Source organism: Gavia stellata, unplaced genomic scaffold (assembly GCF_030936135.1).
Source record: "Gavia stellata isolate bGavSte3 unplaced genomic scaffold, bGavSte3.hap2 HAP2_SCAFFOLD_131, whole genome shotgun sequence".
In the NCBI taxonomy this organism is placed as follows: domain Eukaryota; kingdom Metazoa; phylum Chordata; class Aves; order Gaviiformes; family Gaviidae; genus Gavia; species Gavia stellata.
Genome location: NW_026776621.1, coordinates 78976 through 101244, shown reverse-complemented (window position 1 = coordinate 101244; position 22269 = coordinate 78976). Strand labels below are relative to the sequence as shown.

The window sequence follows — 22269 nt, the reverse complement described above, 5'->3', positions numbered from 1 at the left end:
CAGGCAACACTCACCTCCAGCTGTCCGGGCTCCAGCTGGGGACCCCCGGGGCAGCAGCAGGAACCGCTCTGACCCTGGCTGTGGGGCTGAGCACTCGGGCCCAGGGCTGGCGAGGGCCCCGCCCTCCCCTCCTCCTCCTCAGCCTGCTCAGCCTCTGCCCCCTCCGGCCCCGCCTCAGGCTGCCTGGGGCTGACAGGCTGCCGCCAGCTCCGCTGATTGGCTCAGCCACGGCCAATGGCGTGGCTGTTGTTGGGTGGGCACAGGCAGCCCGGGCTCCTCGCCGAGCTGCCCCGTGCCTGCTGCCCCGCTGTGCTGCAGCGCAGTGCTCAGCCGGCCGGGACGCCGGGCCTGGGGGAGAGGGCCTTCGAGCAGGGCCCTTCGAGCAGGGCCCTTCGAGCAGGGCCCTTGCACCGGGGGCTGTTCGCTCCGCAGCACGAGGCGCGTGCACAGCTCTGCCCTCCCTGTCCCTGAGTGCTCTCAGGGGTCTGGGCCTGCTCGGGGAGGGGAGAGGGAGCGGGGCAGGAGGGGCGCTCCCTTGGATCTGCTCTGGCGTGGTCAGTCTCTCCAGAAAAGCAGGTGTGCCTGTGCTGCCAGCCACAGCCCTGGGCAGGAGGAGCTGCGTGATGGGAGCCTCTCGCATCGGCCAGGCCGGCACCTGGCAGGAGGCAGGGCTCTGCGCTGAGCCCAGGGCCTTCCTCAGGCCTCGCCTTCCTCTGGGCAATGAGGAGGAGAGACACCCCGTCCTGGCGCGGCCCAGGACATCCTCCTGTGGCCAGAGGGAAGGACAGAGCCCCCGTCGCTCTCCCCCGCGGGGACTGGCCGCTGTCCTTCGCTTCTGTTCCCGAAGCTCCCCCGTGCTGGCAGGCCCCACAGAACTTCAGGGCCAAGCAAATGCCGGAGCGCTGGGGGCTCCTGGGGCTCAGGGCAGGTTTGGGCATCTCCGAAGCCAAGGTGCGGCTGCCCCTTTGCTTCTGCAGATGCAGTTACTTGCTGCCCCCTTAGTGGTCAAAACTGCTTCTCTTCATGGCACACGGACTGGACAGAAGCCACTTCCCTGTTAGTCTGAGAGGACTTCAGGGAAACGAGGAAGTCAAAGCATGCACGCGTGTATGAGGACAATGAAAAGGAGCTGCGTCAAGGTTTTTCTGCTGTTCCAGATCTGAACTCAGACATTTGTGTGCATCCCAGCACCAAGTCAGGTTTTCTTCCTCCAAGCTGCACAGCTTTTTGCCAGCGAAAGTGAGTTGGGCTGAGATGGTCTTTGGGATCACTCGGCTCCTTTCTTTTTTAATTGGGTGCCTACACTTCCCTTTTTTTCAGCAATTTCTTTCTCTCTCCCCCCCTTCCCCCCCTTCAGTTCCACCCTCTTTCAAAGGTAATTATGATTTGACTTTCTGGACAGATCATCGCACAGGCAGACACAAGATATAAGTATAGGCTGGTCTATACCTTCAGAGCTGTAGGCTGAGCTATTCTACTCTACCTTTGAAGGCTAGATAGGTATGGGCTATGGGTAGAGTTACTCTTTGCCAGTTATTATTTCTTTTGGGGTCCTGTGACAGGGATGGTAAGGTCATCAGCCTGCAGCTCACTGAAAGAATTTTGATGGCGAATGCTGTTCTGTGTGTTTCATTTTCAATAATCATTGCATTGAGCTAGAATTATTTCTATGCCATTAGGTGATGGGAATCTTCTTGCACTCGTCTTCTGTTTCTGGATCGCGTCCTGACAGCCATTGTCATTCAAAGCTTTCCTGTCTGTTCCCGAGAGGAGTGATGGCCACGACATGGAACAACTCCTGTGAGTAATGGCTTCACCAGTAGGCTTGGATTTAGTGAATCCCCATGGACAAAGGGATGTAGCAGGTGCTCCATCCAAGAATTTTGATGTGCTGACACTCTAGTGTGAATGTGGAGGTGTTTCTTCCTCCTCCTCCTCTTCCTTTTCCTCCTCCTCCGCTGGTTCTTCGTCATCATCATCGTCCTCCTCCTCCCATTCCTCTTACTCCTGTTCTTCCTCCTCCTCCTCCTTCCTCCTCCTCCATCCTTCTCCCTGCTTCTATTACCTTCTGTTTTTCTTCCTCCTCTTCCTGTTATGCAGTTATGCTGTTAACACTCCTCTTCCTTACCCTCATCCTCCTGTTCCTTCTGTTCTTTTTCTTCATTTTCTTCCTCTTATTCCTCCTCCTCTCTTCCTCTTTCTCTTCCCCCTCATCCTCCTATCCCCCCTCCTACTTTTTCTTCCTTCGCCTTCTCCTCCTCTTCTTACTGCTGTTCCTTTTCCTATTTCTTCTCCTCCTGTTCCTCCTCCACCACCTCGTCTTCCTCCGCTTGCTCATTTCTCATTTTTCTCCTCCTCTGCCACGTTCTGTTCCTTTTCATCCTCATCCTATTTTTTCCTCCTCCTTATCCTCATCTTCCTTCTTGTGTTCCTCCTTCTCTTTCTCCTTCAACTTTTCTTGCATTTTCTCCTCATCCATTTCCTTTTGTTTCTCCTCATCCTTTCCTTGCATTTTCTCCTGGCCAATTGTATGAGGTTCCACAAGGCCAAGTGCCGGGTCCTGCACTCAGGTCGTAACAACCCCATGCAACGCTCCAGGCTTGGGGAAGAGTGGCTGGAAAGCTGCCCAGCAGAAAAGGACCTGGGGGTGTTGGTCGACAGCCGGCTGAATATGAGCCGGCAGTGTGCCCAGGTGGCCAAGAAGGGCAACGCCATCCTGGCCTGTATCAGAAATAGTGTGGCCAGCAGGAGCAGGGAGGTGATCGTGCCCCTGTACACAGCGCTGGTGAGGCCGCCCCTCAAATGCTGTGTTCAGTTTTGGGCCCCTCACTCCAAGAAGGACATTGAGGTGCTGGAGCGTGTCCAGAGAAGGGCGACGAAGCTGGTGAGGGGTCTGGAACACAAGTCTTGTGAGGAGCGGCTGAGGGAACTGGGGTTGTTTCGCCTGGAGAAGAGGAGGCTGAGGGGAGACCTCATGGCTCTCTACAACTACCTGAAAGGGGGTTATGGTGAGGTGGGTCTTGGTCTCTTCTCCCATGTAACTAGCGATAGAATGAGAGGAAATGGCCTCAAGCTGCGCCAGGGGAGGTTTATAATGGAAAGCACAGGAGGTGTAAGTCTTTACAGACTATTTTTTCTCCTTCACATATTCCCTTTAAATCATCTCTTCAACTCTTCCCAATAAGTATGTAGCTTTCAAAGATAACAGCTTTATAACAGATTTGAAGAAGTGCTTTTCTCCAAAGCTTTTCTGCTGTTCATCTACATTAGGAAAAATGTCTTTACTGAGAGAGTGGTGACACACTGGAATAAACTGCCCAGGGAAGTGGTGGAGTCACCCTCACTGGAGGTGTTCAAGGAACGTGTGGAGGTGGCATTGCGGGACATGGCTTAATGGGCATGGCGGTGTGTGATGTGTGTTGGGTTTTTTTGTTTGGTTCGTTTGGGGTTTTTTTTGTTGATGGTTGGACTTGATGATCTTACAGGTCTTTTCCAGCCTTGGTGATTCTGTGATTCTGTGTCTGTGTGGTTCATTGCTCCTGTAATAAAAGAGTAAGCAAGTGTACCTAATTCCTCCTAACATGGGCATGACCAGGGTTCCCCCCACAGCCAAGGCCTAAAACTCACCACGGGGCGAAAGTGCGGGTGGACGGAGGAGTGGGTGGGTGCAGAGGCCGGACGGGCGTGGAGGCAGAAGGGGTCTCCAGCAGAAGCTGAGGGATGACTTTTCCCTGCTGTTGCAGCCACCTTTCTCCAGGAGCGGTCCGGGTCCTGGAAAGGCTGGAGCCGCATCAAGCAGGCTGGGACATATTCAAGCACGTCACTGAGACCAACAGGCAGCAGCAAGAGCTGCAGCGGCAGCTGCCCTGGTAAGTACCTCCCTGACGCCGGAGAGGGGCTTGCTGGGCACCTGAATTGGCTTTTTGTGGGGGACCTGGCTGGAGAGAGAGGGACCCCTCTGATGGCTGGCTCTGCCCTTTCCAACCCAGAGTCTGTCCTCCCTTTGCAGAGGCCTGGCACCAAGACATCTTGCCCCGAGGGGGGAATACCTGTTTGGGACAGCCAAGGTCTCGCCCCACCTGACTCAGCCCCAGGCTGATCCGCTGCACGGAAGGCAGAAGGGGCAGTATGGAAGAGGAGCAACACAGTAACTGAGCTCTTGGGAACCTACTTGCAGAAGCCCCTCGCCGCTCCCGGCCCACCCGTGCGTAACCACACAGCATCACGCTGCGCCCCTGAAAGTAAGGCTGGGGCAGGGGAGGGCACCGGCCCGACCTGGACCCTCTCCACAGGCCACTTCTCCGCAGGCTGAGGGTGAGGCCACTTCTCCGCAGGCTGTGGGCCAGGCCCCCCCACACCTGGGGGCTCCTACGCCTCAGCAGGAGCTGACGGCCGCAACCCCAGGCCCCCGCAGTCAGTGGCTCGGCCTGGTGCTGGTGTTACAGAACATCCTGAAACGCAGGGTCAAAGTAGTGTAAAAGGAATGGAAATAATGTGAAGAAGATACTTTGTAATGCGTGCACCTGGTATTTAGACATAAAATTACAGTTAAAAACTGTCTCCACTAACTAACGGTGAGGATTACCACAAGGTCAAAGTCTAGGAAAATAGAATAGAGTGCCAAAACTGTTTTAAGGCTGACCTGCCTCATTGTCATGTGAAACCCACACCTCCTAGCTAGAAAACGCCCCCAACCCAAATAAGCCCCCTCCCCTCTGGGCATGCGTAGGGAATTGGAACTGTATCTGTAAGATGAAGTAAGAAAGGTACTAACCAATAGTTAGTTAAGGGGTAGGAGCAGTAGGCGTAACTAACTTTGTCACCTGTTTTAAATCCCTGTCATGATTTCAGCCCGGGGTGCATGCTGGCTGGAGAGATCCCCCACGCACCCGGTGCCGAATGAAGTAATGCCTGCTCTTTAATAGACCAGTGTGAAGGGGTTTCATTCCCGATTTCGGTGACACTGGCACTGAGGGAGGGAGCAGGAGGGCGCCCGACCGGGGCTGGGCTGGGCACCTTCCGCCTGTTCGTGCTGCGAGGCCTCAGGGCGAGGGCCCGCGCCTTCCCCTGAGAAGGCCCAGCACGGCCCGCAGGGCGGGATGGGCCAGGAGCAGCTGTGCCCCGAGGGCCCAGACAGGCTGGGCTGGGGCCCCCCATCAGTGCTGATGTTCTGGGCTGAAAATGGGAAAATGGGGAGAAACTTTGCCGTGTGTGTTTACTGGAGGCTTGTGGCCTGATGCTCTCAGGCCCTGGGTGCCAGTGAGGCTTTCCAGATGGCTGAGTAACGCCGTGCGGCTGTGAGCGGTGGCACAAACTGCTCCGGTGGCCTCGGGTCCCTGGAGGGGGACGTGGATCGGGGACGGGGCTGGGAAGGGCTCTCGGGAGAAGGTCCTTGCTAGAACTGTTCGAGGACCATGAGTGAGTTCAAGTGATGGAGAATGGGGAAATCCTGCATTTCGGGGCCTGTGGAGATCCGCAGGGTGCTGCGTGTCTGGTCCCCGCCCCACAGCGTGTCCCCAGCACGTGTCCCTTGTCACAGCAGCCCTCTGTGAGGCGCCGCGCCCCGCACGGGTGTCACAGTGGGCAGGCTCTATATCTTCCCAAGGGGCTGGTGCTGCCCCAGTTTCTCATGGCATTCGCAGGAGGAGGACCCAGAGAGAGCAGTGCGTCCATCTGGGGGATCCTGCTGCCCTGAGGAGGATGAGAGCACTCAGAGGTGAGGCGGTGGTGGGGGGCTGGGGGCTGCTGCCTGCTGGGGGCTGCGTCCCCGTCACCTCTCATCCTGCTGCCAGGCACCTCCGAGGGGGCTCTGGCTCCATCCTCTCCCTGCCCTCCGTGGGGCAGCTGGGGACTGCTCAAAGACGACCTGGCCCGGCCAACTCTTGGTGGGGCTGCCCAGCCCCAGCCCTCCCAGCACCTCCTTGCAGGGTCCCATGTCCATGTCCCGCCCAGCTCGGGGCCCCCGTGCTGGACTCGCTCTAGCACATTGCTGCCATTCTGTCACTGGGGAGCCCAGAATGGATCCAGTCCCCCAGTGTGGTATCCCCAGTGCGGTCTTCCCAGTGCCGCAGTGAGGGGAAGACTCCCTTCCCTCGTCCCACTGACTGCCCTCTTGCCAGTACAGCCCAGCACGGGCTGTTAGTGCTGGGAGAGGCTGGGAAGATCCTCTCCCCTCCCTGGTGCAAAGCCCTGCAGCCAGCAAAACCATTTCTTTCTTTTCTTCCAGCTCTCTGCCCGTGCTTTGGTTCTCAGTCCAGACCTGCACATCCTGAGGATGGAGGCAGGGCAAAGAAGGCTGTCCCTGAAGCCGTCACTACCTTTGTGGCTAGTGGGGCTTCTCTGCTAAAGCGGCTGCAAGACCATGAGGTGAGACAAGGGGGCTCGAGGGCTCCCCTCCAAGCCCTTGACTTCCCCAGGTGCCGTGGCAGAGGGGGATCTCGCCTGATGGCACCTCTGCCCTCCTGCAGGCGCTTCGTCCCCAAGCGCCGATCCTGCCGCTCCAGCTGGACTAATGCCACTGCTCCCTCCCTCCTTTCCCTGGGAGCTTGCAGTGCTCTCCTGGACAAGGCAAAGCCTCTGGCATAAATCCCAGCATCTCTCCAGCACCTTTGCCCAAGCGCTCAAGGCCCCACTTTAGCTTTGGTTCCAGAACTGTCCCAGCGCCTGGGCTCCTGCCTGTGCGAGGGGAGCGACACTGTGCCCCAAGGTGCAGGGAGTTCATGGCTCCCCCTCCTCAGGGACTGGTCTCATTCCCACATCTTCCTCTTCCTCGCCTGGCACTGTCCGTCTGACCTCCACCATCCCCCATCCTCAGGACCGACTTCCTAGGCTCCCGCATGGCCTTTTACCCTGGTGGAATCAACCTCCCTGTCTGGCTCTCTGGTAGTGTCAGAGGTGCTGTGGAAGATCTTGCCGTTCCCCATGGCTGTCCTGACCGATGCCTGCAGCTCGTACCTCGTGCCCATGGCAGAGAGATGATTTGGGGGGCAGTAGGTCTCTCTCGTGGGTCCCTGGCAATGAGGGCAAAGCAAGTCCCATCACTCCTATGTGTGGTCTGTCCCCAGGGTGACCGAGTGGAGACATACCGGGAGCTGGAGAGCTTCTTGCAAGGAGACGATGGCAGTTTGCAGAGCGGTGTCGTGAACCGCCTGATAGCAGAGGTGTCCAGTGACATGCGAGCAGCCCAGGTGAGCTTGTTCTCTTTCAAGGCCGCCAAAGCAGCCTGCCTCTGGCCCTGGTTTTTGGGGAAATCCAGAGCAGCACAGAGATGTTCCTCAACTATTCAGACCCAGTGGAGGTCCGAAGGGGACTCCTCCTTATAGGGAATTTGAAGAGGAGATGCAGAGAGTAGTGCAGAGAGGTGGACGCGGGGCTGTTTCTAACTGAGCGAGAGCTGGGTTCAAGCTCACTTGAGGAACAGCCCTGGGAACCCAGCAGCCCCGTGGAGAGGCCCCAGGGGGTCCTTGAGTCTGTGACAGTTTGTTCCTGGCATCTCTGCAGAGAGGGAGAGAAGGCAGCAGCACAGGGCTGTGCTAGGGAAAAGCCTCCCTGGTCTCACTGGGGAGCTGCTCGCCTACCCCAGGGTACAAGAGGCAGCAGGCGCCCGGTCTGAGCAAACTGCCCCGAGGGGTCTTGCAGGGGAGACAGGGGCGTTCAGCCTGTCCGAGTGCCTCAGCCTTTTTCTCGGGAGTGTTTAACTTGTGGCACTTTTTCAGGGTGTGACAGATGATGTGAAGATGGCTGCTAGCGACGTCCTGGTGGCTCTGGCCCGCTCCCGCTTCCACTTTGTCATGTCTGAGCTCCAGAGCCACCTGAAGGCCATGGGGAAGGTCCCTGATGAGATTGTGCTCCTCACCTTGGGCAAAATGGCCCGCAGCTACGGTACGGCACCCTGGGCCTCTTGGTTTGGGTAGGGGTCTGTGATAACGGGGAGAAAGCACCCTCCCCCTTCCTGAAGGCTCTGTGTTGAACTGGGGGGCTATGAAGTCGCCATGCCTCCTTGCTCTGTGCCAGGGCTGGCCGGCAGCTCTGCCTTACTAGCCCAGTCCTGGTTCCTGGAGGGTGGGAACCCACTGGAGACAAACCCGCAGGGTCTCTGCCCCGCACTGTCCTCCCCATTTCCCTAAAGGGCTTTCCTGTGTCCCCCTTGGGGAAGGCAGCCCTCCCCACACCCTCTGGCATGTCCCACATGGCCCAGCAGCCCCAGCCTTGCCAGGGATCGACCCCAGTCTCCCGTGTCTCTCACTGACCCTCTCGGTCCCTTTGTCCCTGCCTTCTCTGCAGCCCTGCGGTGCATCCCCTTCGTGGGAATGACGCTGCTTGCCCTGCGTGCCATGCTGAGCCGGGTGGGGAGTGGCCGGATCCTGCGCGCCGTCTGCAGTGGTGAGTGTCGGCTCCTTAGCTGGGGTCCCAGGGTCAGGGGCTGGGGTGGCCGTTGATGCCTCCATGTGATCTCAGAGGGAACATGGCAGGTGTCAGCCCACAGCGAGGTCAGGCCTTGGCGATCCCAAACCTCTGTGAGTGTGCAGAAGGAGCGGGAGAAGCCCCGGAGGTTTCTGTGGGTAGGACGCGACGGTGCTGCACAGGGGAACTCCTGGGTCCCTTCCCATGGCTTCTGTTCCCCTGTTTCCCCTGGGAAATACTGGAGGGGAACAGGCCATTGAGGAGGAAAAGGATGGGGAGGAGGAGAGAAACGGTGGGGTGTTTGAAACCAGACACCTCAAGGGCACAGCTTGGCCTCAGATGCAGATCTGGTCCTGGGCTGAGCCCTGCCGAGCCTGGGACCGTCCTTAGAGCAGGCTTGGGTGAGGGTGCAAGGTACCGTCCCTGCTGCAGACTCTCACGTGCTGCCCTTCCCTTTCTCCTGGTGCAGTTCTGGAGCAATGGTCAAAAGGGGTCAATACATACTTCAGCAGCCGGGAGCAATGCCCCTTCCCTCGCAATGTGGAAGCGCAGCTCTGTGAAGACATTTACCCAGTCTTCCGTTACGCGCTGGTAAATTGGCTGGGCTGCGAGGAAGAAGAGGTAAGAAGTGCTGCTTTCCACGCCTGGGGCCACAGCGGGGATGTCCACGTTGGTGGGTCTGTCTGTGGCTGGTGGGGTGCGAGCAGAGGGGTGAGGGGAGGGAGCGGTCTGAATGAGAAAGCATCCCAGGCCGGGAGCCTGCTGTCACTGTGCCTGGGGCTGGAGGCTCTCTGGCAGGAAGCAGCCGAGTCCTGGGGCCTTTCTGCAGGGAGGGCTGGGGTGCGAGCGTGGGGAACTGCTCTCTCTCCTCTGGAGTGAGCCCTTCTGCTGCAGGGCAGAAGGGAAAGGGAAACCCCTCCCAGTGGGAAGGGCAGACTGGTGTGCAGGCGATGCTGAGTGCTAGGCAGACCTTCAGCCCTCCAAGCAGAGCCTCTCCCTTCCCTCTTCAGGACAAGCAGGCTGTGCTCAGGGCGGTGGCTGCCATGATGGAGGTCCTGCTGCGTGAGGAGCAGCACCGCGAGCATGCCTGGGAGCAGCTCCTCTGGCTGCTGCACCAATCTCAGGAGGTCCGAGACACCTCCCGGGTCAACAAGGTGAGGTGTTGCGCAGGGCCCGGCGTGGCTGCTGGGGTGGGTCTGCGCGAGTGCCACGAGGCACTGGGGAGCTGTGGGGTGCCAGGAGGAGCTGGGAAGGCCTTAGAGAAGGAACAGGGAGGGGGAGAGCAGAGGAGGCCTGAGACTTCCCCGCACTCTTTGGGCAAGAAAAGAGAAATGCGGGGAGGGGCCAGAAGGGAGGCAAGAGTCCCCGGGGCTCGTCTTCTCAGGAAGGGAGGCATTGCCATCTCTGTAGGGCTCTGTGTGTGGGAAGAGCTTTGCCCTAATGCCCAGGGCCGTGTCCAGTCCTGTCCAGTGAGGGCTGAGGTCTGATGAGTGGGAAGTGCCGGGAAACGGAGTTGTCAACAGCGGGCTCTGTTCAGAGGAAAGAGACCCTGCCGATGCTGCTCTGAGGGGAGGGCAAACAAGAAGCCCCATCCAGGAGGGTTTGTGGTTTTCCCTGGGAGCTGCTGTTAGGGACTCCCCTTCTCCCAGATGTGCTGGATTTCTCCCTTCCCAAGTGCCTTTAAGTAGCTTTAGCCTCCTCTTCCTCCCCCGTTGTCTCACAGACCTTCCTGCAGGCCAGGAACACGCCAGGATTTGTGAGACAGGTGCCACGTAGGTTCCTTAAGGCTGCAGGAGGCCTGATCCTGGCTGTTCGGAATGGGCCTGAGGGGCAGCCCTGTTCCCACAGTGATTTCCCTCTCAGCCAAGTCGCAGCAGGACTCTGGGAGAGGAGGGCAGAGAGCACCCTTTCTTTTCAGTCCCCCTCAATGCTGATGCAGATTTCTTTAAAACAGACCTTGTTCCCACAGCTCCCTGACGTGACCAAAGAGCCTGGCCTGGCCCCTAAGGCAGAACTTCCCCGCTGCATCGCGCTGCAGGGTAAGGAGAGGAGACTGGGCGATCCCCCGTCGTGCTGTGGCGGCTCTCTCCCTGTCCTCGGCAGTCAGAGGCAGCTGCCTGCTAGTGCAGAATGCGATTTCTTCCCTGCAGCACGAATATGCCCTGAGGAGACGGGCATGTTTCTGCACTCCCCGGAGAGCGGTGGGAGCAAGGCCGGTCGCGTGGCAGCCCTGGGCCTGCTGGGAGCGCTGGCCCACTCTGACGGTCAGTGCCATGGGCCAGGGACAGAAGGCAGGGTTTGGGGCTGCTGGGCTGAGAGCAGGAACGGGCTGAAAGCGGTGCACCTGCACCCAAAAGGAGCTGCAAAGAGCGGGTCCCCCAGCCGAGCTGATGCCCTGCGACAGGGCTCGAGCTCTCCTCCGGCAGTTAGAAATGGTGGCACACCAGGGATGATGCTCCAAGCTCAGTAACACGGGCAGGCTGGTGGGTGGGCGGGTGGGCTGCTGTGCACAGGAGCTGCTTGTACCCAAGTCATTTCTCACGTGCTCTGTGTTACCATATTACCATAGCTTTCAGTCCCTATAAAACAGCTGTGCCTCTAGAAATGGAGTCGCTCTGGCTATGCCGCTGCCTCCTGTGAAGTCAGAGTCAGGCCCCGCTTTTCTGTCCCGTTGGTGTGCGAAAAACTTGGAAGCTTCTGCCATTGGGGCTCTACCTCAATGCACACCTCTCCATATCTCTTCCAGCACCTGCAGTGAGAGAGAAGCTGCCCCAGGTGATGGAGGCCGTGGAGTCAGTGTGCAACGACCCCAGTGCCCAGGTGAGCTGGTTTGGGAAGGGACAGTGCCACCAGGGGAGGCAGAGGAAGCCTTTCCCTCAGGGCAGAGCTGGGGTGCCTGGGGAAGTGCCGGCGCATTGCCCAGGCAGTGGGTGATGGCTCCTCCCTGGGGAGAGCTGGCAGAGTGGAGCAGGGAGGTCGCTGTGCTCTGTGGAGCAAATGCCCGTCCAGCCTGGTGCTAAAGCCCAGCCCTGATGGCAGGAGCGAAAGCTTCTGCCGTGCGCTTGTCATCTCTCCGCGAGCCACAGAGGCTGCCCCCAAGCAAAGGCGGCTTCCCTTTGGATTTTGAACAGGAGGACCGTAACCACGCTCTCCCCTGGCAGGTGCGGAGGGCAGTTCTGGAGTTCATCCGGGAGCTGCTCAGCTCCGGCTCCCAGAGCTGCTGGGCATGGGATGTGGTGGGGCACATCTTCAGCGAGTTCAGCCGGACCTCAGGCAGACTGGTAAGGGCAGAGCGGGACACCTGGGGCTTCCAGCAGTGCCTGGCCTGTGCTGAGAGCTTCTGCAGGCATCCTTGAGCATGGAGAGCTCCACGCTGCAGGGCCATCAGCGCCGGCGCTGCCATTGGAATGACCTGCAAATGGCTGTTCCTCGTGTGTGTGTGTGCTGATGTTGGTGGAGACGTCAGTGAATGATGAGGGTTTGCACCCGGGCGTGCCACCTGGGACTGTGGGGCTGCCTGCGCACCCCACAGGCTGAGCTGTGCCCACAGACACCTTCAGCAAAGCTGCCTTGCAAAGGGAGGGGTCTTCTAGGGACAGGACATCCTCCATCCTTAAGTGCTCACAGACAATCAGCAAAACACAGCCACTGCAGCCAGATGGGCCTGCCTAGAGGATCTTTCTGTGGTGTTCTCATACTCTGGCCCTCCAAAGCATGCCCTGCCCATCCAATAGCAGTCTGGGGACCCGCATCCCTTCTGGCAAGGGGACAGGCCGTCTGGCAGTCCCTTTGGTGAGTGTTTCCATCTGGGTGCCCAGGAGATGAAGGATGGGCATGGCTGAGCCTTTTGCTGACTTGCTGAGGACCTTCCCTCTGGCTAGAGCCTCCCTCCAACCGGGGGATCTGTGCGTGCTGCTTTGCTCCAGGGCTTTCTAGTCCTTCCCAGGGTCTGGGAAGTGGTTCCCGAGCTGGGTCTGGCCGTTCTTGTCCTCCTTCTGGAGGTCAGTGCTCCTGGGAGGTTGGCGCAGGAGCACTGGTGAGGCCATGCCTGAGCCTTGTCGGTCGGGAGCTGAGAGTAACAGGGGTTTTGCCAACTCTGTCTTACAGGTGGCAGGAGGCCTTTTTGCCTGGGTAACACCGGAGGAAGGAGCTCTTCGAGCCCTGTGTGTGGACATCCTGGGCTCGCTGGACGTCTCTCTGAGAGGGATGACCAAAGTAAGTCACCCTGTGCCCTGCTGCTGTGGCCACTTCTTGCCTTCAGGACATTTTTCTTCGTGCTTCCCCATGCTGTGAACCTCTCCCCTCACATGTGCTGAAGCACACAAGGCTCAGGGAAAAGCAGACTGTCACTTTTGTCTTTGAGCTGAATAGAAATGCTGATGTGGTGAATTGCCTGGTTCTTCTCTGCAGCTCCTGTGGCCGAGGCTGCTGCAGTACGTAGTGCCAGCCCAGTACAGCGGCATGCTGATCCCGCTCTCCCGCTGTCTCCAAGCCCTAGTTGAGAGACGGGAGCGCGCAGGGTGTGAAGAAGACGAGGAGGAGCCTGACGCCGTGGACTCCCAGGAGCGAGGTAGAAGCTAATGGGTTCAGCCAGGGGCTTGGCCAGTCTGTGTCTACATGCACCCTGCCAGCCCTCAGCAGAAGCCTGGGAGAACCAAAGGGCGGAGCCAGGCTCTGCTGCTGGGCACGAGGGGCTCTGCCCTGCATTGCCCCTTGCCCAGCGCAGAGGCCCGTCTCTCCTGCTCGCAGCACTCTCCTGGCGAGCCGGGGCTTGTTCCTGGCCATGTTGGAGCTGCCTTCGTCCCGTGCTGGGCAGCCCTGGGGATTTCTCCCGGGTCAGCGCCGTGGCAGCACAGCTGCTCTCAGCCCTCAGCCCTGTGTGGGGCATCGGAGGCGCGATGGGCACGGCATGGCAGGGGCTCGTTGGCTCACCTAGCCTTTCTTCCTCCCCACAGCCCGGCTGCCGGCTCCCCAGGCCCTGCTGGCTCGACTGCTGGTGAGTAGTGGGGCCCGGGGGAAAGAGCTTTTCTGGCCAGGGGTGGTGGGGGAGCCCAGGGCAGAGATGCTGTTGAGGCCCGTGCCGGGATCCCCCAAGGAGGAGGTAGTGTGCCTGAGACTGCCTGGGCCTGTCCGGTATCCCACTCCTTTCTTGGGGCTAGCAGCACCCCGGGTGCAGGAGCGGCATCGAGCTCCCTCCATCCCTCCATCCCTCCCTCCCTCCCTCCCGGGAAAAACTGCAGCTCTGGTGGCAGGAGTGAACCTTCTCTCCTGCCCTCGCCTAGGTGGTGGCAGCAGCTCCTCACAAGAGCGGCGAACGTGCAGTCGCTGCCTTGCAGCTGCTGCAGGCCCTGCATGGCAGGATACACCGAGCCTTGGGGGTGGTGTGGACTACCGAGATCCCCCTCCTGCTGCAGTACTTGGAAGGTAAAGTGCGGGTGGGGAGGGAGAGGCTGGGGGGAGGGAAGGGGGTCAGGAAAATGCAGCTTCCCAGCGTGACAGAGGAGAATTGTCCCCAGTTCCCCAGCACTTGCTCTGCAGCCTTTCCCCTTCCAGGGAGCCAAAGCTGAGGCTGGGGGCAGCCGTCCCCCAGTGTCGATTTGGCCCAGGGGATGGATGGGGCTGTTGATGTCCTTTTGGAGGGCAGGTCTTGGCGGCACCCCCATGTCCTGGCCGGGACGGTGTTTGGGGGAGGGACAGGACTGGTGCTCCTGGAGGGGGTGCAGCCCCTGGCTTTGGAGAACCAAGTTGCCAGGCCAGGCCAGGTTTGCAGCAGCTGTCCTTGGCAATAGCCTGGGAGAAGAGCTGCAAATGGGCAGAAAGTGGTGGGTCATTAAGGAGAAAATGTGTGTTGCCAATGCACCCTGGAACGCAGTGGTCGGAGTTGTTCTGGGAGCTGCAGTCAAGCAGTGGGGATCTGTTGTGGACAGCACGTCCTTGCCCAGCTTGAATCAGTGGCCCTGACAAATGTCCCTGGGATCCCTCCTGTGTCTTTGGCCTCACAAGGGCTTTGGTGTAGGTGCTTGTAGGCCCTTTCTAGCCTGATGGCCTGGGAATGTTGGGAGGTCTGACCGCAGAGGAGACCACAGGGCTCGTCTTTGGTGTGAGCTTAAATAGCAGCGACGGCTTTTGCTTCCTCTTGCTTTCTAGGGAAAACCAAGAGGTCCCTGGACTCTGCAGAGTGGGAGCATTGTGTGCTCAAGGTACAGCATCCTTGGGGGGTGTCACAAATAGAGGGGGAGAAGAGGGAACAGACAAAGTTGTGGGAGGAAGCTCGGGGCTGCCTGTGTAGGCAGCAGGAGTTGGGGGCACCTCCTGAGTGCCCTGTGCCTCCCCCCGCAGTAGGTGCCTGCCCACTCAGAGGAGCTGCTGTCTGCGCACGTGCCACGGCTGATGGCTAATGCCCTCTATCGCTGTGGCACACGCCTTAGCACTGCCTCCTCCTCTATGTCTGGCATGCCGGGGAGGTCTCGCCTGAGGTGTTAGGAGAAGAGGGAGGCTGGTGAAAAGAGGGCTGGGTGGGGCAGGGGAAGAGTCTGCCGTTCCCAGTAGCTCCCCTCAGCAGTGTCCCGGGACATGCGAGCGTAGAAAGCATCCTGGCCAAGGGCAGGGGAACACTCGCTTCCTCTCTGTTCCCCACAGTTCCTGCGAGCGTCACTGGAGCCCATCGAGGACAGGGCCTGGACCATGGGCCTGAGCCAGGAGCTGAGCCAGCAGCTGGGCAGCTCTGCCCCCGGCTCCTGGGAGAAGGTGTGTCTCCTGCCCCGCGCCAGGGCTGGGGCTCTGCCCACGCAGGCGGTTTTCATTGCTTCCCCTTCTCTTGCCCCCAAAATGCACCTCCCTGGGCTACTCCAGTGGCTGGCTACCACCAGGGGTGGTCGGGTCTGTCTGGGGCCAGACCTTTCCTGACAGGTCGGTCCATGACCACATCTCGGACGTGGCCTCCTCTCTTGCAGCTTTTCCTGTACAAGGCCCTTGGGACAGTGCTGGCAGCTTGTCAGGATCTCAGACACGTCCAAGGGCAGGTGCTGAGGTTCCTGCAGGAGACAAACCCTGTGCAGCTGTCTGAAGCCCAGGTGAGGTGATGTTCCTGTCCTGCGCATCCCCTGCCTGTTCCTGGGGGAGAGGCAGGGCTGCTCCAGACCTCGATTTCCCCCTTGCTGCCATTTCCCCCTTGCCGCAATGTCCTGCCTGGCCGTTGTTGCTGGCCATGGCCGAGTGCCTGGGCTGGAGCCAACTCCCTGTTTCTCTGTGGTTGCAGGGAATGATTTCTGTTGTGTCCCACACGGCTGAGAGCCACTTCCATCTGGTCTTGGACACAGTGAACATGTTCTCCACCGCTTTCACCAGAGGCTGGTTTTATCAGACTTCCATGGGCTGGAAGGTAAAGGAGCCAGGGTTTCCCTGTTTGGCTTTCCTTTTTTGGCCTTCTTTCACTTCTACACCTGCAGCAGCCAAGTTGTGGCAGCTGCCTTGAGATAAGCATTCGTGTAAGAGCTAGCCGAGACCTCTGTTTCAGAGGGGACGTCCTGGCATTGGGGCCCCTGAGGTGTCTTTGGAGAGGAGGGGGTTTGACACCGGGTGGATCAGAGCCACCCAGCTGGGGCAGCTGCAGCGGTTGCTTGCTTGCAGCCACCTTGCCCCTGACTTAACTTCAGCAGGAGCTGGCGACAAGGGGGTGGGCACGGTGTGACACTCTGACCCTTCCCCAAAGCTGAGGGCCAAGAGCAGGAGCCTGGTGAAGTCTCACTGGCTCTGCTCCCCACCTGGGGGCTGTGGGGAAGCCTTTCAGGGCAGGGCAGGGCCCTACAGAGAGAGCGGTGCAGCCTGGCCTGGGGAGGTGAGCAGAGTGGGCTCATCTGCACCCCTGACGAGCACGGGCTGTGTGTCTGAGCAGGACCGTGACAGGCTCTGTCAGATACCTTTCCACAGAAAGGTTCCAGGCAGCTCCCCGACCTCTCAAATCAGTGGTAAAAGAGCCAGCAGTGTGTGCGATGCTGGCTGTACCTCATCCCCATCCCCATGCGAGATCCCAAGCTGTGGGATGGGAACAACTTCTGGCCTTGGAACTCGCAGCTCGAGGAGTGGCCTGGGGAGCTGCTGGGAGGTGCCCAGGGAAACAAGGAGCTGGTGAGGGTGCAGGGCAGGGCCTGCCGCAGGAGCCTGCCAGAGTCCCGGGGCTGACCTCTCAGGGCATCTCTGTTGACACAGGTCCAGCAGCAGCAGAAGATGGAGAGCGCCCAGGCCATTCGTGCTGCTCTGATGTGCACCTACAGCGGCATTGCACTGCGTGCCCCCAAGGAGCAGCTGCTCACCCGCGTGGATAAAGAAATCGTGGGCAACATCCTGCGGCTCTCCAGAGCTAAACAGAGGGTAGGAGCATGGGGCACACAGGGCAGGGATGCCTGGGTGTCCCAGCTTCAGCCCCTTGGGGCTGGGGTGCACCGAGGTGGACGGTCCCTTTCTAAAGATCTCCCAAGGAAGGGTTTGTCCTCAACGTCCAGATCCAGCCCCCCATGGGTTTCCCCTGCCCATGCTCTTCTTCCACCTCTCAGCCCTTCAAAGAGTTGAAGGGGTGCTTTGCTCTCTTTGGCCTCAGGACTTGCAGCTCAAGCTCGCCCTGGTGCAGAGCATCACCGAGGTCAGCTGTGCCATCCAGGCTGTGGGCGACTGCGGCAGCTTTGAGCTGTCCTTAAAGCAGGAGGCAACGTGGACCTTGCTGGTGAGTGCCTGTAGCCGGGGCGGTCGCACGGGGGAGTTTTGGGCTGTGCCATCGGACTCCTTACCCCAGAGGCACGATGGTCTCTGGGCTTCACGTGAGCTCCTGGAGCTGTGTCCGGAGCTGGTGGGGCTCTTGAGTGCTGGTGCTGGGTGGCTGTGGCTGGGGAGCAGGGTCCCTCCTGCAGTGCCTTTGGGGATGCGTGGGGGTGACGGGGCAGTGTCTGCCCAGGCCTGGCAGCAGAGCCTGTCCCCAGGGGAGGCGGGAGGGCTGTCTCGTGCCCCTGCCAACTCTGTGCTTCTCTCTCTGGGACTTGCAGGACTGGATCAAGGGGGAGCCCTGGGACTCCCTGGTGTATGGAGTGTTCCAGGCCCTGGAGGAGTTGAGGTGAGGTCTGTTCCCCGGGCTGTGGGGACTCCCAGTGTGCCCCATCCCAGCTGGCTGGGGCAGCCCCAGTGGCCTTGAGCATGGGGCCGGGAGCTGCTGGGGCTGTGGAGTGGGAGGGTGTCCCCCATGTCGGGTGTCTCCCACAGGAAGGGAGCCCCCGGGGTTCCTTAACCTGGGGGCAGGGGTTTGCCTGCTGCCTGGGAGGAGGCAGGAATTGCTGGCGCTGAAGGCAGTGCTCGCTGGCGTGGGCGGGGGTGTTGGATTTGGGGCCCTCGATTAGGAGGAACCCAGGTGTGGTTTGAGCCACTCTGGAGACAGTAAATCTCCTTTGTGTTTTCTCTTCCTTTTTCCTCTGGCCAGCAAGCTGAGGCCACCTCTGAGGCGGGAGGAAAATCACAAGCTGCTGGCAGTGTGCTGCCAGACTGTCTTGTCCTGTCCTTCCAAGGAGCGGATGAAAAAGGGCAGGAAGACAGTGAGGGCAGCTGTGAACATGCAGGTACCCGCTGGCCAGTGCCTGCCCACCCCTGGGTCAGGATCCCCCCTCAGTGCGCCCCGGCAGCCCCCATGATGCAGAACCTCAGCTCTGCTTTCCTGCTTTCAGCTTCTGCACAGGAGATGCGTGGAAGATCTGGGCCATCTCCTAGAAACCTTTCTGGAGGCAGAGGTGACCTCTGCCTGCTTTGATGACATGGTCCATGTGAGTAGCCGTGGGGCAAGAGGGAAAGTGTTTCAGGGGCAGAGAGTGGAGGCCTTAGAGGGTGTTAGGAGGTGGATACCTTTCCTGCGGGAATGTGGGGCTTTGGCTCCTTGCTCTGAGGCTGTGCGTCTGGCCGGGGCCAGGGGCTGAGCTGGGGGACGGGAGCGCCCGGCCACTGCAGCCTCAGGCCAGGCAGAGCAGTGGGCCCTGTTGGAGGGAAAGCCCAGAGCCAGCCCTGAGCTGGCTGAGAGCAGCCTGGAGGAAGGCTGGAGTGGGGAGACGCTGGCAGGGTAGCAACAGCAGGCTCAGGGCAGAGGCAGCTGGAGGGAGCGAGGCAGTGGAGGCAGCAGTGCCAGTGCTCGGTGGGGCTGGGGTTGGCACTGGGAAGGGGCCAGAGAAGGAGGGAGTTGGAGAGGGATCTCCGGGAGAGAAAGATGCCTGTTGTGAGAGAGATGCACCCTGCCTCAGGTCCTGAAGGGCTGGCTCACCTCAGCCAAAGAATGGGAGCGGGAGAGAGCCCTGCAGGTTTGTGCCCATGTGCTGGGAGCTTGCAAGGAGCGATTCGAGCTCATGGTGAGTAGAGCCCCCTTGCGTGCCCTGGCGCCCTTTTCCCACCATTCATGGCCCCAGAAGGGAACCCTGCCCAACTGGGTGCTGGGTTTTGGGGCTCCAGGGATTACGGGGCAGCCCTTCTGCCTGCCCCTCTGCCCGGTCGCTGCTCAGGGAGCAGGATGGGCGATAGAGGCGAGCGGGTGCTGGGGCTGCCTGCGACCCTTTTCCTGCTGCTCTGCCCTGCAGAGAGGACGTCCTTGCAAGCGGTTCGGCTCCCTGGTGGGATTGCTGGCAACTCTGACCAGCGACTGCCTGGCCACGTCCCGCCAGAGGGCATGGGTCTGCCTTGGCTACCTTCTCCAAATGCAAGGTAAGGAGAGTGGGCGCTTCCCAGCCTTGCTCAGCCTGATCCTCCCTCCCTTCCCGGCCTGGCACCGCTGGGATCCTGCAGGGCCAGGCCCTGTCCCCAGGAGGGAAGCGGGAGGCAACGTGCTTGGCTGGTTTTGTGCCCCCACCCTGTTAGCCCTCTGCCTCCCTGGACATGTCAGGAAGGATCCCTGGGAGAGGGTCGCTGAGTCCCACCTCCGCAGCGCATGTGTGCGGTTGGTCAGGGCCATCCCCCACTGCTGTCTGAGAGCAGGACATTGCCACCAATGCTGGGGACTGTCCCCCTCCATGTCTGCCCCCCTCCATGTTCCAGGAGAGACAGAGGGTGGTCAGACAACTCGCTCGGATGAGGCCCCTGACATTCCAGAGGGTGCCTTCCCCCTTGCTCCCTGCCTTGAGCCTGGAGAGACAGGCAGCTCCCTAGGCAAACTATCCAAACTCATCGCCGCCAGGGAAGAACTCTCCTGCTGAGCACAAGAGAGGAAACCAATTTGCTGCCCAGAGCAAACTGGGCAGGGAAGAGGGATCTGAACTGCAGGCCCGGGGCGTGCCGCAAAGGGTTGTGTTTGAACCGTTTCCTCTTCAGGCAGCAGGGTCTGCCTGTGCTGAGGCAGTCACGGGGAGGTTTCCTGCCTCCCAGAGACAATGGTGGCCTGTGTGGGAACAGGGGACACAGCTGCTGGGATCAGAGGCCAGTAGCTGCTGAAACCCTGAAGCCCCAACAAATGGTTCGAGGAGGAAGAGGGCTCTTTCCAGCCCGGGATTTGTCAGCCATTTATCGGGCTCAGGAAATCCTGCTGCACCGAGTTCAGGAGGGCCCTGGGTTTCCCTGTGGCTTTCACTGCCACCCCCTGGGTTCTCCTTTAGCAGTATCTAGGGCCAGAGGTTGCCTTTCTGTGGGCGTGACTCCCCTTTTCTTCTGGTGTTTGTTCCAGCCAGGACCATGGAGGTGGTGCCTCAGGCAGATGAGATCAGGTGCCTTGGTGAGGAGCTGAACAGCCCAGACACCGTGCAGACCTGCGCCAAAATAGCAAAGGTAACTGGCCCCAAAAGAGCGGGGTGGGGGCCCAGCTCCTGGGCTCCTGCACATCTCCCTGCTCCCCTCCAGCGTCCCTCGCTGTCTCCAGAGCAAGCTGTCCAGGATGGCTGTTGTTAGCAAGTAGCAGGAGGCTCTGAGACAAGACTGTCCTTTAGGCATGCTGGAGCAGATACCGTATATGTGTGCGTGTGTGATTGCCCTTGTCAGAATACAAATTTGGTACATAATAAGCAAACAACATGGGGGGCGACACTTCCCAATCGGGTAGCTGCATCAGATGTGAACAGCACTGTATGCATAGCAGGAGGAAAAAGTGATTGCCCCCTGCACGACTGCCGAACTAACAGTTCTGTCAAGTTTCCTTTCCATTCTGAATTGCTGGAGCAGAGCTGTGACGTGGTCTCTCTTGTTCCTGACTTCTCTCCAGGCTGTTTGCAAGTGCATCCCTCCAGCGCAGGCTACAGACTTTCTGACTGCCGTCCTGCCCAGCTTGCTGCACGTCACACCCACGTGTGTGAAGCCACTATGGAAGTGGGTGTTCATCTTCCTGGTGGAATGCAGGAAGGAAATAGTCCAGGAGGTAAAGGCGACCTTTTTCCCATTTGACTTTGTCTTTGCTCCTGTTGGCTGTTTAACGACACCCTGTGCAGTTGGCACAGGCTCAAGAAATGCCACCTGTGTGTCGAGCCAAGGGGCTGCTGAAGGACTCAGGTGCCCTTGCAGAGGCCCTGCAAGGCGTCTTCAGGGTCTCAAAGAGCGTGTTTGGTTTTGCTCTTGCATCGCTACACACATGTGGGGAGAGTTCTTCAAGCGTTGGGTGTGAAACGTGCCCGTGTCCTCTGTGTGCACAAGGGCACGCAGCTGCTCGTACGGTTGGGCCCAGGCACATGCAGTGACTGAGTCTGTGCGTGTGAGCGCGTGCATGTGTGCGTACGTGTGCACAGTTGCCAAGAGCACACCCAGCTCCAGACGTGAGCCAGGGCCAGGCAGGGTGGAAGGGGTGAGGTTTCAAGCTATGTCTGGACTCTGTGTCACGGGAGCAGGCACTGCTCCTGTGCTGAATGACTGTGTCTGGGCCCCGCAGGAGGGGGTAAAGGATGCACCGAGCCCTTCTTTCTCCTCCATTTCCATTCAGGTGCCAAAAATCCTGAAGACCCTTTGCACCTACATGCGGCAGAGCACCCACAGGCCCTTCCTGCTCTGGGCCGTGTTTCTCCTCGCCCACTTTCACCAGGAGCCCGTCGTCAGCAGTCTCCTCCGGAAAGGTCTGCCCATGGACAGGTACGTGCACCAGCCACTTCCCCACTGTAGTCAAACAGCTTGCGTGCACTGGGGTGGTCCAGGTAAGAAACAGGTCTTTTTTCTGCCTGAGCTGTCTTGAGTGTTGCAAGACTGTGTGCTTGTGTCTCTGCCGTGACGGGGGCGTTGTAAGCCCCATTGCAGAGGAGGAGAAGGTTTGAGGGCACTGCAGGACTGCGAAGATACGGGCTCAGGGGTGAACATCTGTTCCCTTTCAGTGACATGGTGGAGCTGTGGAGGAGCCTGGGGAGAAGCACCATTGGGATTCAGGTCCTGAGGTGCTTAGTGGAGAAACTAAACAGAGCACGAAACAACTGCCTGGGGACCAACTCCTCCGCTTGTGAGTGGCACAACCATGAGACTGCTCTGGAGACTTTGATGGTACGTTCAATGGCAGACACGTTTCTGTAGCTTTGCATCTGCTTTGTAACTCCTGCTTCGGAAAAGGGGGAGTCAGGTGCCCTTTGCAGATGCCCCTGGAGACTCCCAGGGCGCTGTGCTGGGCCGGCCTCAAGCAGTGTGGGGAGCTGGGACAGTGTTGTGCTCCTGAGCCACAAGGCTGTCGCAGAAGTGACAATTGCGGACAGTAACCCCCCTGCCCCAGGCAGGCAGGGGAACCAGGCTGGTGGGAAAAGGCCTTGCCTGAAGAGGGGCTTCTTGGTCACGGTTCTCTGCAGATCACCCATGCCATCTCCGAAGTGGTGCTTGCCCTGAGGAGCACAGAGGAGCTCAGGCAGCTGCTTCCCCACCTCCTTCCCAGCCTCCTGAGGTGGGCCAGCGAAACCCTGG

At 59.7% G+C, this 22269-nt stretch overlaps 1 protein-coding gene across 1 annotated transcript; it reads left to right on the top strand.

Annotated features, from left to right (window-relative positions):
* The first annotated feature begins 5650 nt into the window (after positions 1-5650).
* On the top strand, positions 5651-21891 carry LOC132321162 (maestro heat-like repeat-containing protein family member 2B). The gene is made up of 30 exons (XM_059834743.1): positions 5651-5716; positions 6227-6366; positions 7065-7187; positions 7716-7881; positions 8284-8382; positions 8873-9024; positions 9414-9557; positions 10373-10442; positions 10554-10667; positions 11150-11223; positions 11565-11684; positions 12511-12618; positions 12814-12973; positions 13359-13399; positions 13686-13827; positions 14551-14603; positions 15043-15150; positions 15357-15476; positions 15662-15784; positions 16612-16773; positions 17000-17122; positions 17439-17506; positions 17867-18002; positions 18108-18203; positions 18672-18776; positions 19002-19125; positions 20078-20178; positions 20609-20761; positions 21317-21462; positions 21699-21891. The coding sequence occupies exons 1-30, from the start codon at positions 5701-5703 to the stop codon at positions 21889-21891; spliced, it is 3480 nt and encodes a 1159-aa protein (XP_059690726.1). The 5' UTR covers positions 5651-5700.
* Positions 21892-22269: the final 378 nt, after the last annotated feature.

Coding starts and splice junctions, on each gene's coding strand:
- LOC132321162 (XM_059834743.1), top strand. Junction 16,774..16,999: donor TCTCCAGAGCTAAACAGAGG/GTAGGAGCATGG, acceptor CTTTGGCCTCAG/GACTTGCAGCTCAAGCTCGC. Junction 17,507..17,866: donor CAGGCCCTGGAGGAGTTGAG/GTGAGGTCTGTT, acceptor TCCTCTGGCCAG/CAAGCTGAGGCCACCTCTGA.